General features: G+C 50.4%; 1 protein-coding gene across 1 annotated transcript in view; it reads right to left on the bottom strand.

Annotated features, from left to right (window-relative positions):
• Positions 1 to 13127, bottom strand: part of PIK3C3 (phosphatidylinositol 3-kinase catalytic subunit type 3) — a 203331-nt gene that overhangs the window by 111888 nt on the left and 78316 nt on the right. Inside the window, exons 11-16 of the mRNA XM_073680448.1 lie at positions 8580 to 8734; positions 8224 to 8293; positions 6289 to 6356; positions 6103 to 6208; positions 3754 to 3870; positions 1938 to 2069 (exon numbers count right to left, since the gene is read on the bottom strand). Coding sequence (XP_073536549.1) covers positions 1938 to 2069; positions 3754 to 3870; positions 6103 to 6208; positions 6289 to 6356; positions 8224 to 8293; positions 8580 to 8734 — 648 coding nt within the window. The remainder of the gene's footprint in view (positions 1 to 1937; positions 2070 to 3753; positions 3871 to 6102; positions 6209 to 6288; positions 6357 to 8223; positions 8294 to 8579; positions 8735 to 13127) is intronic.

Genomic DNA, 13127 nt, shown 5'->3' with positions numbered 1-13127 from the left:
GGGACGGGCACATTACTACAAGATGGGGACCGGGACGGGCACATTACTACAAGATGGGGACCGGGATGGGCACATTACTACAAGATGGGGACCGGGATGGGCACATTACTACAAGATGGGGACCGGGATGGGCACATTACTACAAGATGGGGACCGGGATGGGCACGTTACTACAGGATGAGGACCAACATGGGGGACATTACTGAAATATGCGGACAAGGATGGGGACATTACTACAAGATGGGAAAACTACTACAAGATAAGGACATTACTATAAGAAGTTGGTCAGAATTACTATATGGCGCTAATTATAAGAAAAAAAAAAATCACTGTATGTGGCCAATTAGGGGACACAAAAAGGAAATAAAAATTGTAAAACTGTAAACTGTAAACCATAAAATTACCATATCCCATAAAATGAATGGCATTTAAAAGAATAAAATAAAAAAAGCCAAAAATGTTCAAAAAATGATCCAAAAGGTGTATAGAAAAAACAATATGGTGTCATTAAAATTTTCATATCATCCTGCAAAGAATGCGGCCCTTCAAAGTAATTTTTTCTATGTGCGGCCCATATACTTAGCCCAGTTTGAGACCCCTGATCTAAAGCATACATGTCAAACTCTGGACCACAGGGTCATTATATTTGGCCCGCGACACCAGAACCACCACCCCTATGTGGGGGCCGTTATACCGCATGGAGGACTCTATGTGGGGGGCCGTTATACCGCATGGAGGACTGTATGGGGGGCCGTTATACCGTATGGAGGACTGTATGGGGGGCCGTTATACCGTATGGAGGACTGTATAGGGCCCGTTATACCGTATGGAAGACTGTATGGGGCCCGTTATACCGTATGGAAGACTGTATGGGGCCCGTTATACCGTATGGAGGACTGTATGGGGCCCGTTATACCGTATGGAGGACTGTATGGGGCCCATTATACCGTATGGAGGACTGTATGGGGCCCATTATACCGTATGGAGGACTGTATGGGGCCCATTACACCGTATGGAGGACTGTATGGGGCCCATTACACCGTATGGAGGACTGTATGGGGCCCATTACACCGTATGGAGGACTGTATGGGGCCCATTATACCGTATGGAGGACTGTATGGGGCCCATTATACCGTATGGAGGACTGTATGGGGCCCATTATACCGTATGGAGGACTGTATGGGGCCCATTATACCGTATGGAGGACTGTATGGGGCCCATTATACCGTATGGAGGACTGTATGGGGCCCATTATACCGTATGAAGGACTGTATGGGGCCCATTATACCGTATGGAGGACTGTATGGGGCCCATTATACCGTATGGAGGACTGTATGGGGCCCATTATACCGTATGGAGGACTGTATGGGGCCCATTATACCGTATGGAGGACTGTATGGGGCCCATTATACCGTATGGAGGACTGTATGGGGCCCATTATACCGTATGGAGGACTGTATGGGGCCCATTATACCGTATGGAGGACTGTATGGGGCCCATTATACCGTATGGAGGACTGTATGGGGCCCATTATACCGTATGGAGGACTGTATGGGGCCCATTATACTGTATGGAGGACTGTATGGGGCCCATTATACTGTATGGAAGACTATGTGGGGCCATTATACTGTATAGAGGATTATGTGAGGCCCATTATACTGTATAGAGGATTATGTGAGGCCCATTATTCTGTATAGAGGATTATGTGAGGCCCATTATTCTGTATGGAGGACTATGTGGGGCCCATTATACTGTATGGAGGACTATGTGGGGCCCATTATACTGTATGGAGGACTATGTGGGGCCCATTATTCTTTATACTGGTTGGCCTGTGACTTTGTCCAAGTATTTCATTTAGGCCCTCTGTGTGTTTGAGTGTGACATTCCTGATGTAATGTCTCTGTGCCTCAGTAATGGGTGTGGGATAGCGGCGTTACCTTGAACAGAGTGGCTTTCTCTGGGATGATCCCCCGGATCTTCACCTGAGGTTCTAGTGGTAGAGGTATTGGCTCGATCTCTGAGAGGTTCATCTTCTCGTTATCTCCCAGTAAGGCCTGCAGCCGCTCATTCTGAAACAACATAAGGACAATTTATTTTTATTTTTAATAAGGGGGACACAGATCTGTAGCTGAAGATGCCAGGGTGGATAAACAGTCGTAAAAAAAAACCTTAATCTGTAAATACTTCATGTATTGTGTTCCCAGGTGGCTACTCCAAGTACTGACCGCGTCATCCCATTAGATGAGAACGTACCTGCTCCTAATTCTACCTATAAACTGCTAAAGAAGGCGGCTCCAGTCAGTTATTCAGGGAAAAATAGGGCGATTAATTGTCTCGTGCATAAGAATGCATAGTGACAGAAAACACCCGATGTTTCCAGGGGTAATGACTGGGTGCAGCCTTCTTTGGTAGGTTGTACATCGTAATCCTGTGGGTCCGGGACCTGGAGGCTACGCCAGCACGAGGGAGGGAGCGCCAGCACGAGGGAGGGAGCGCCAGCACGAGGGAGGCAGCGCCAGCACGAGGGAGGCAGCGCCAGCACGAGGGAGGCAGCGCCAGCACGAGGGAGGCAGCGCCGCAGCTCGCCTCTATGTGATACTGTATCAATCTCATATCTATACATCTTCCTGCATTATCACATCTCTATTTCTCCATTTAGTGCTCTATGAATCTATTATTATCTTATCACATATCTATGTATCTATTCATCTATCACTATGAACATTTTCTATCTTTTTATGCATCCGATACCATATCTGCCTTATAGGTAGCCATTACCTCATGTCAAACAAGCAATCAAATTTTTATCCAAGTATCAATGTATCTGTCACATATCCATCTGTCTTATCCATAGATGGAATAATAGATAGACAGATATCTCTGTATGCGTCTACTTATTCAACACTTATTATCTATGGATATATCGATCCATGGAGGCGATCCCCTCCCCACCATCCATGATGGAAGCGATTCCCGCCCCACCATCCATGATGGAAGCGATCCCCTCCCCACCATCCATGATGGAAGCGATCCCCTCCCCACCATCCATGATGGAAGCGATCCCCTCCCCACCATCCATGATGGAAGCGATCCCCTCCCCACCATCCATGGAAGCGATCCTCTCCCCACCATCCATGATGGAAGCGATCCCCTCCCCACCATCCATGATGGAAGCGATCCCCTCCCCACCATCCATGGAAGCGATCCTCTCCCCACCATCCATGATGGAAGCGATCCCCTCCCCACCATCCATGATGGAAGCGATCCCCTCCCCACCATCCATGGAAGCGATCCCCTCCCCACCATCCATGGAAGCGATCCCCTCCCCACCATCCATGGAAGCGATCCCCTCCCCACCATCCATGGAAGCGATCCTCTCCCCACCATCCATGGAAGCGATCCCCTCCCCACCATCCATGGAAGCGATCCCCTCCCCACCATCCATGGATCTTATATGTCTCATATCAATCTACCCATTTTTACATTACACAAGTGAATTAGGGGATTACGCAACTTAAGTAACTTTTCTTTTTAGAGGAGGGCAGGGGACCCCATTTATCACCCCACAGAGTTGGCAGAATTTTAATATTTAGAAAATGACCCCCTGTAGCTCCATGTGTACGGGAGATGGGCGATACAGCCAGGGTCCTGGTGTCACACAGAAGGGACAATGCTCGGCAGACGTGAGATGCGCTGGAGACAGGAGAAGGATTCCGGCTGTACGGGGAGGGAGTATTACAGATGGGCACGTACCTTTTTTTTGCGGTTGCCACTTTCACGCTGCACTGCTTTCATGAGATGAACCAGTCTATCTACAAAGGTTTGCTGTGTCGCCAGCAGTGAGCGCATCACTCTGACAGACTTATCGCCCTAGAGCAGGGAACGGGAAAAAAGGAGAGAAAAATGATAACTCGTCTCGCCTGTTACTGCGAGTCTCATCTGCTGGCACAAGACTGCGGCCAGCGCTCCTCCAAGGAGGATGTGATTAGAGCGGAACGAGAGAAGCTTTCATTTATCTGCTGTGATTCGTTACATACATGTGGAAGCCTCAGTATGACAAGATGGGGTCTTACGCCAGGGCCCACCCCAAGTCCTCGCTGCTAACTGCACAGCGGAGAGCAATGTTCCCTTTCCTAGATTATATATTTTATACAGTATATATCCATCTATTTATATAAGTGGTGACTTCACAAGAACAGCGTCCTTACGATCAGGCTCCAGACTTGTGATATCGTTACTAATTGTCAAAATGACATAAGACTACCCCTTTAAAATGACCATATAACGTAAATTTACATCAAATAGGCGCAAGGAGCACCTGCAGAAGGCCCCCATGGCTGCAATGTTAGTCCTTTGGCTTTTCAATACCGTGGGACTGCAGCATATAGTATAAGCGATCAAATGACTTTAGATACCAAAACAGCATACAGTACAGTCTGTGTGGCTGCGGGGATCCACCCGCTCAGGGGAAAAAAAAACCTCAGTTCTCTTTAACACGAACTCTGGAGATAGATCATCTCCGGATACACCAAACACTGAATGAGTTCAAAGGCTCCACATTTACCTTTTGGACCACACACTGGGGGTGGGATATTTGGAACAGCCTCCCACCCACTCTTCAGCTGTTCACCAAAAATCCAGCCTTTGTTTTGGCCGATTAACCCCTCTCTCAGCACATATCATGCTGGAGCAAACTTCTGGGTTCATATCACTGTGGCCAACATCCTCAGTGACAAATATAGTGGGGAAAATAAGTATATGATACACTTCCGATTTTGCAAGTTTTCCCACCTAGAAAGAATGGAGAGGTCTGTAATTTTTATTGTAGGTACACGTCACCTGTGAGAGACAGAATCTAAAAACAAAAACAAGAAAATTACCCCCAAGAACACCGTCCCAACCGTGAAGCATGGTGGGGGAAACCTCATACTTTGGGGGTGCTTTATTGCAAAGGGGGCTGCACCGTATTGAAGGGAGGATGGATGAGGACATGTATCGAGAGATTTTGGCCAACAAACTCCTTCACTCAGTAAGAGCATTGAAGATGGGTCGTGGCTGGGTCTTCCAGCATGACAATGACCCAAAACACACAGCCAGGGCAACTAAGGAATAGCTCCGTAAGAAGCATTTCAAGGTCCTGAAGTAGCCTAGCCAATCTCCAGACCTGAACCCAATAGAAAATCTTTGGAGGGAGCTGAAACTCAATGTTGCCTAGCGACAGCCCCGAAACCTGAAAGATCTGGAGAAGATCTGTATGGAGGAGTGGATCAAAATCCCTGCTGCAGTGTGTGCCAACCTGATCAAGAACTAAAGGAAACATCTCACCTCTGTAATTGCAAACAAAGGTTTCTGTACCAAATATTAAGTTCTGTTTTTTTTTTAATGTATCAAATACTTATTTCATGCAATAAAATGCAACTTAATTATGTAAAAATCATACAATGTGATTTTCTGGATTTTTTTTTTTTAGATTCCGTCTCTCACAGGTGAAGTGTACCTACGATAAAAATTACAGACCCCTCCATTCTTTGTAGGTGGGAAACCTTGCAAAATCGTCAGTGTATCAAATACTAATTTTCCCCACTGTGTCTCCCTTCCAGTATTTTATCAGTGACATTCTCACACTAAATTATATATAATCTATATAAAATGTCATATATTAGATATTGCTGTTTCTGTAAAAGCTTGATCAAAAATATAATCTAAGACGTAAGTTAAGTACTGAAATGAAAACAAAAACGCTAGAATTTCAATGTTTAATAAAAATTGATCAAAATGTCATTTGTACAAAACAAGCCCTCTCACAGTTAAACAGAAAAATGTTAAAGATAGGAGTCTCAGAAATTTTTAACCACTAATCATACATACACATACAGACTAGACGTGTGAGGCCTCGCTTGATACAAGTCAATTGAGAGAAGCCGCAGACGTCTAGTCTGAATGTTGCATATCGCATACTTGTGGTCACATGACCGCTTGGCCTTGCCGCCAGCATTGGAGAATCCTCACAGCGAGTGCTGCGCAATGTGAAGGTTCACAAGTCTGCAATAACAGAGTGAAAAACCTGGACAACCCCATTAAGGTGCTAATTTATTGTGTTACCTTTAGAAGTGCCTGACTGAAGCGTCTCATGACATTAAGGTACATTTCATGGGTCTTCGGATCTCTCATCTGGGTATCCTGGTCTTCACACTCAACAATAACATACCTAGAAAAAAAATAAAATAGATTACGCTGACTACTGCAAATCTGGTGTCCAGAAGAAAAGAATCCGTGCGGTGTACACACCAGTATAAGTAGTTGGCCAGGGTGGAGTTCTTACAGGCTCTGGAGATGAGGAAGGTGCACAGATCTTGCTGGAAGGAAAAAAAAAGTAGTAAGAGGCACTTCTGTGACGGGGGGAATTTATCCAGGCTTTGGTGCCAGTTTACGGACATCAAATAGTAGCAAATTTTGTTGCACGCAGACTTTTGCAATTTCACACCACTCTCACACTTTTGGTTAATTTTGTAAATCGGTCCAGGTCAGATTTGTGAATTGAAACTTGTTAAAAAGTTGTAAACTCACTCCAATTAAAAAGTGGAGTAAAGCCTCTGAGATGGACATTAAATGTTCGGCATAAACCCCACCCCCCCCCCCTTTACAACTACTGCACCCGACATTAGCAAAAAAAATCCATCATTAGACAGTTAATCGCCATCGGTCAGGATCGTTTGACTCATGAAGGTGGTTGGTGATCAGTAGAAAGTGGCTGGCCTTTTCAGCTGTATAAAATATATAGCATATCACCAGCTTACGACGGAAAACACAAATTCAATGAGTGATTAATGTGATTATCTGACATTTATGTCTGGCTAAAAAGATAGAGAATGAGATATAGTTGCAATCAGAATTGTCACACCCCCCCCATTGCAAATTAGGTTTTAGCAACATTTTCAACCTTTCTGCTGTTTGCAATAAAGAAAAAAAATCAAAATATGATGAAGCGATTAAACAAGACAGACTTTCAGCTCTATGGATCAGAGGTGCATATGGAAGAGGAAGAATGAAGAGTATGCTGAAAAGAATGCCCGGCCTACAGTGAAGCATGAAGGAGGCTCGGTGATCCTCTGCGGTGAAGCATGACGAGTGCTTGGTGATGCTCTGCAGTGAAGTATTAAGAGGACATGTGCTGCTAAAAGGCAAGCATGGCAGGGGCTTATTAATGCTTACAGTGAAGCACGGCGGTGGCTTAGTGATGCATAATGGTGGTCCGTTGAATTGGTTACGCCTACGGTGAAGCACGAGTGGCTTGGTGATGCCTACAATGAGGCATGATGGTGGCTCGGTGATACCTACAGTTAAAAATTGTAGTGACTTGGTGATGCCTACATTGAACCATAGCAGTGGCTCGGTGATGGCTACAGTGAAGCATGGCGGTGGCAAAGTGGTGCTCTGCAGTGAAGCATGATGATGGCTCAGTGATGCCTACAGTGAATCAAAAATAACTGTGTTGCCAAGAGGGAAGCATGGCAGTGGCTCAGTGATGCCTACAGTTAAACATGGCAGTGGCTCAGTGATGCTCTGGGGCTGCTTTGCTTCCTCTGGCACTGGAAACTTACAGCAAGTGAAGGGCTATATGGATTCAGTCACAGACCAGGAAATCTGAAGAGAAACAGTCATGTCTTCTGTGACGCTGAATCTTGGTCATCATTGGACCTTCCATCAGGACCATGATCTCACATATACATCTAAGTTCCCTAAAGTTTGGTTTCAGAAGTCCTGTAAGTAACCCGACTTGAGTCACATAGAAAATCTTTGGTGAGACATGAAAAGAGGTTGCAGAACGCAAATCCAATATTAGTAACCTGCAGGACATTGCCTCCGAGGAACGGACATAGATTCCTCAGGAATGCAGTCAGAAGCTGGTGTCTGGTGATGCTTTATGCTTGCAGCAGGTCATAACAGCCAATGGGACTCTAAGATTGTCAGGAAGGGGTGAATAATTGTGAGACTGCAGAAAACCAGTAAAAATGGCATTTTATGACAAACTCGGAAAAACAACTGTAAATGGGGGACGGGACACAGAGAGGACACAGAGAGGACACAGACAGGACACAGAGAGGACACAGAGAGGACACAGACAGGACACAGAGAGGACACAGAGAGGACACAGACAGGACACAGACAGGACACAGACAGGACACAGACAGGACACAGACAGGACACAGACTTGCAGGTTACCTCAAGATTATCAGCTTCTCCACCATCTTTAGCCTTGGAGGACGATGCAGGAGATGATTGTTGATGGGCACTAGACAAAATTTGTGAACCGACATATAAAATAAGACTATAGATAATATTACAAACATCATCTGCCGGTATAGTATAACCTTACTACAGCCCACAGTTAAAAAAAAACAAACACCACAATAAGGCAGACAATCCTCGCACACCCCAGGCCCAGAGAAGAGATCAGGTGTGCAGTGTACTTATAAATACTACTTGCTGCATCAGTCTTCTGGTGCTTTATGATAGGACTACTATATGTAGAACAATGGGAGACTGAGGGCATGTAGGGGTCTGCTGGGCTCCGTTACCTGTGGATGTCCTCGGGGTTCACGCCAGACGTCAGCATGCTGTCCAGCATGGGGCCCTGACTGTCCTTCTTGGTAGGTTCTAGTCCGTTCTTTATATCAGCAAAATTTTCATACTTCAGAGCTTGTACCAGCTGTAGTAAGTACATCAGCAGATCCTGCGGAGGAAAACACACGCCATAATTAAAAGCTTAAGTTTATTTCCAGAGATCTGAACATAAACCACTCAGGATTTGTGTTTCCTGATGGAAGAAGACCTTTCTACAATTGTTGAAATTTTTTTTTTGCTTCTTTTCAAAGGAGTAATGTCGGAGGTCCCTGATCTCTATGAAAACTGAAGCAGGAGGGGAAGCTAGCTACTTCCTGCCGATATCATCATCATAAACAGTTTAGTCCCAGCATTCCTTGCTTTTCAATGTGCTACCTGATCAAGTTACACTCTTATTAGACATTTAACCCCTGCCTCCCAGGTGATTTTTCTTTTTTGCACTTTTGTTTTTTTTTCTCCTTTTCTTCCAAGACTTAACTTCCATTTTTTTTATTTTTTCCTTTGACATAGCCGCTACAAATGCAGCAAAATAGTGAAAAAAAAAAAAAACGTCCACCATTATTTTTTTGGGGGAATTTTTACGGAGTTTGTTGTTCGGTAAACCGGGATCATGCCACTTAAAGGAAACCGGTCACCAGGTTTTCACAATATAAAGTAGGGCCAGCACCTTTATGCCCTCTTCTACAGCATTCTGGTATGCTGTATGTGTGGCCCCAATCTCCTATGCATGGAACAAAAAAAAAAAAAAAAAGACCTTTTATTATACTCCGATGACGCAGTCCGGTCCGATAAGCGTCGCTGGTTTTGATCCGGCGCATGCAGCACTTTGCTTTGCCCTCGGCAGAGCAGAGAAGTGCGCCAGCGCAGGAGAACGATGGGGATCACAGTGTAGATGACATAGGATGCGTCATCCATACACAGTGTGGCGGGAGGATGGCGACTAAGAAGAGCAGGATCAAGACCAAAGATGCCCATTGGACCGGATCGCACCGTCTATGAGTATAATAAAAGGTCTTTTTTGTGTCTTGCAAAGGGGATTGGGGACTTTTCTACAGCATACCAGAATGCTGAAGAAGAGGGCTTATAGGTGTTGGCCCTACTTTATACGGGGAAAAGCTGGTGACAGGTTCCCTTTAAATGCGGCTATCAAACTCGCAACATCTTATAAGTGGCTAAACAAGAGCGATCAAATTTAGTTCCAGTTGCTGCTGTCATAGGCACATGCTGGCTGTATAAAAAAAATCTGGCACCTGCCATGATTGTAACTCCTATGTCGGGAAGGAGTTAAACGTGCTTCCACTGTTTATTCATATAAGAGTTATAAGCTATGGTCATCTTTCACAAGGAACACAGGTTTGAGGCAGCAGGGTGGCTCAGCGATTAACATTCTTGCCTTGCAGCCCTGGAAATGCAACTATGAATAATCTCTATACAGAGTGTGTATAGACTCTCCAAGTTTGCATAGATTTCTTCCCTATCTGTAGGTCAAGGTGAAAGTTACATTTTAAAAAGTTGCATTAAGTTATATGCTGAAATCTTTGTTCTTTCAAACCCCCACTATACAGTATCAGGCTTAGCTCCTGCAGACTTGCTCCGTTCTGCGCAGCCTGCATGAGCTCACCAGCTCCCCGACAGACGCCGTGTTCTCTCCTGTCTCTCTGTGCAGACTGATCTCTCCCTTCTCTGCAGACTCTATGATTTTTCATCTCACCCGTCCTACTCTTTTGTGCTATTCTTCCCCTCTATACAATAAACGTGTAATTTCTCCTTTTTTCTATGTAAAATGTGGGTTTTCTTCCCTCTCAAATACACAGTTGGCTTGCTCTGTGCGATTCTACGCCTCTCCCCTTACCCCCACACAGTCGGCGCGGCCGCCTCTCCCTTCCCCACCACAGTCGGCGCGGCCTCTCCCCCCCCCCCCCACACAGTCGGCGCGGCCTCTCTCCCCCCCCCCCCCACACAGTCGGCGCGGCCTCTCCCCCCCCCCCCCCCCACACACAGTCGGCGCGGCCTCTCCCCCCCCCCCCCCACACAGTCGGCGCGGCCTCTCCCTCCCCCCCCCCCACACACACACAGTCGGCGCGGCCTCTCCCTTCTCCACCATACAGTCGGTGCGGCCTGTCCCTCCCCAACACAGTGGGCGCGGCCTCTCCCTTCTCCCCCATACAGTCGGCGCGGCCTCTCCCTTCTCCCCATACAGTCGGCGCGGCCTCTCCCTTCACCCCAACACAGTCGGCACGGCCTCTCCCTTCTCCCCCATACAGTCGGCGCGGCCTCTCCCTTCTCCCCCACACAGTCGGCGCGGCCTCTCCCTTTTTCCCCACACAGTCGGTGCGGCCTATCCCCTCCCCCCCCCCACACAGTCGGCGCGGCCTCTCCCTTCTCCACCACACAGTCGGCGCGGCCTCTCCCCCCCACACACAGTTGGCACAGCCTCTCCCCCCCCCCCACACACACAGTCGGCGCGGCCTCTCCCTCCCCCCGCCCCACACACAGTCGGCGTGGCCTCTCCCCCCCACACACAGTCGGCGCGGCCTCCCCCCCCCCCCCCCCACACACGCAGTCGGTGCGGCCTCCCCCCCCCCCACACACGCAGTCGGCGCGGTCTCTCCCTTCTCCCCCCATACAGTCGGCACGGCCTCTCCCTTCCCCCCCACAGTCGGCGCGGCCTCTCCCTTCTCCCCCACACAGTCGGCGCGGCCTCTCCCTTCTCCCCCACACAGTCGGCGCGGCCTCTACCTCCCCCCCACACACAGTCGGCGCGGCCTCTCCCTTCTCCACCACAGTCGGCGCGGCCTCTCCCCCCCCCCCCCACACACAGTTGGCACAGCCTCTCCCCCCCCCACAGTCGGCGTGGCCTCTCCCTCCCCCCACCACACAGTCGGCGCGGCCTCTCCCCCCCCCCACACACAGTCGGCGCGGCCTCTCCCTTCTCCCCCCATACAGTCGGCATGGCCTCTCCCCTCCCCCCCCATACAGTCGGCAAGGCCTCTCCCCTCTCCCCCCATACAGTCGGCACGGCCTCCCCTCCCCCCCCCCGACACAGTCGGCGCGGCCTCTCCCTTCCCCCCAAACAGTTGGCGCGGCCTCTCCCTTCTCCCCCACACAGTCGGCACGGCCTCTACCTTCTCCCCCACACAGTCGGCGCGGCCTCTCCCTTCTCCCCCACACAGTCGGCGCGGCCTCTCCCTTTTCCCCCACACAGTCGGTGCGGCCTATCCCCTCCCCCCCACACAGTCGGCGCGGCCTCTCCCTTCTCCCCCACACAGTCGGCGTGGCCTCTCCCTTCTCCACCACACAGTCGGCGCGGCCTCTCCCTTCTCCACCACACAGTCGGCGCGGCCTCTACCCCCCCCCACACACAGTTGGCACAGCCTCTCCCTTCTCCCCCACACAGTCGGCGCGGCCTCTCCCTTCTCCCCCACACAGTCGGCGCGGCCTCTCCCTTCTCCCCCACACAGTCGGCGCGGCCTGTCCCTCCCCAACACAGTCGGTGCGGCCTCTCCCTTCTCCCCCCCATACAGTCGGCACGGCCTCTCCCTTCTCCACCACAGTCGGCGCGGCCTCTCCCTTCTCCCCCACACAGTCGGTGCGGCCTTTCCCTCCCCCCCCCCGCACACACTGTCGGCGCGGCCTCTCCCTTCTCCACCACACAGTCGGCGCGGCCTCTCCCTTCTCCCCCACACAGTCGGCGCGGCCTCTCCCTTCTCCCCCACACAGTCGGTGCGGCCTATCCCTTCCCCCCACAGTCGGCGCAGCCTCTCCCTTCCCCCCACACAGTCGGCGCGGCCTCTCCCTCCCCCCCCCACACACAGTCGGTGCGGCCTCTCCCTTCTCCCCCCATACAGTCGGCACGGCCTCTCCCTTCCCCCCACACAGTCGGCGCGGCCTCTCCCTTCTCCCCCACACAGTCGGAGCGGCCTCTCCCTTCTCCCCCACACAGTCGGCGCGGCCTCTCCCTTTTCCCCCACACAGTCGGCGCGGCCTCTCCCTTCTCCCCCACACAGTCGGCGCGGCCTCTCCCTTTTCCCCCACACAGTCGGTGCGGCCTCTCCCTTCTCCCCCACACAGTCGGCGCGGCCTCTCCCTTTTCCCCCACACAGTCGGCGCGGCCTCTCCCTTCTCCCCCACACAGTCGGCGCGGCCTCTCCCTTTTCCCCCACACAGTCGGCGCGGCCTCTCCCTTTTCCCCCACACAGTCGGCGCGGCCTCTCCCTTTTCCCCCACACAGTCGGCGCGGCCTCTCCCTTTTCCCCCACACAGTCGGCGCGGCCTCTCCCTTTTCCCCCACACAGTCGGTGCGGCCTATCCCCTCCCCCCCACACACAGTCGGCGCGGCCTCTCCCTTCTCCACCACACAGTCGGCGCGGCCTCTCCCTTCTCCACCACACAGTCGGCGCGGCCTCTCCCCCCCCCCCAACACAGTTGGCACAGCCTCTCCCCCCCCACACCCCCCCCACACACACACAGTCGGCGCGGCCTCTCCCCCCCCCCCACACACA

This window comes from Phyllobates terribilis, unplaced genomic scaffold, assembly GCF_046119375.1.
Source record: "Phyllobates terribilis strain yellow unplaced genomic scaffold, ASM4611937v1 Scaffold_1__5_contigs__length_1240528914, whole genome shotgun sequence".
NCBI lineage: Eukaryota > Metazoa > Chordata > Amphibia > Anura > Dendrobatidae > Phyllobates > Phyllobates terribilis.
This window is presented reverse-complemented; position numbering and strand designations above follow the sequence as displayed.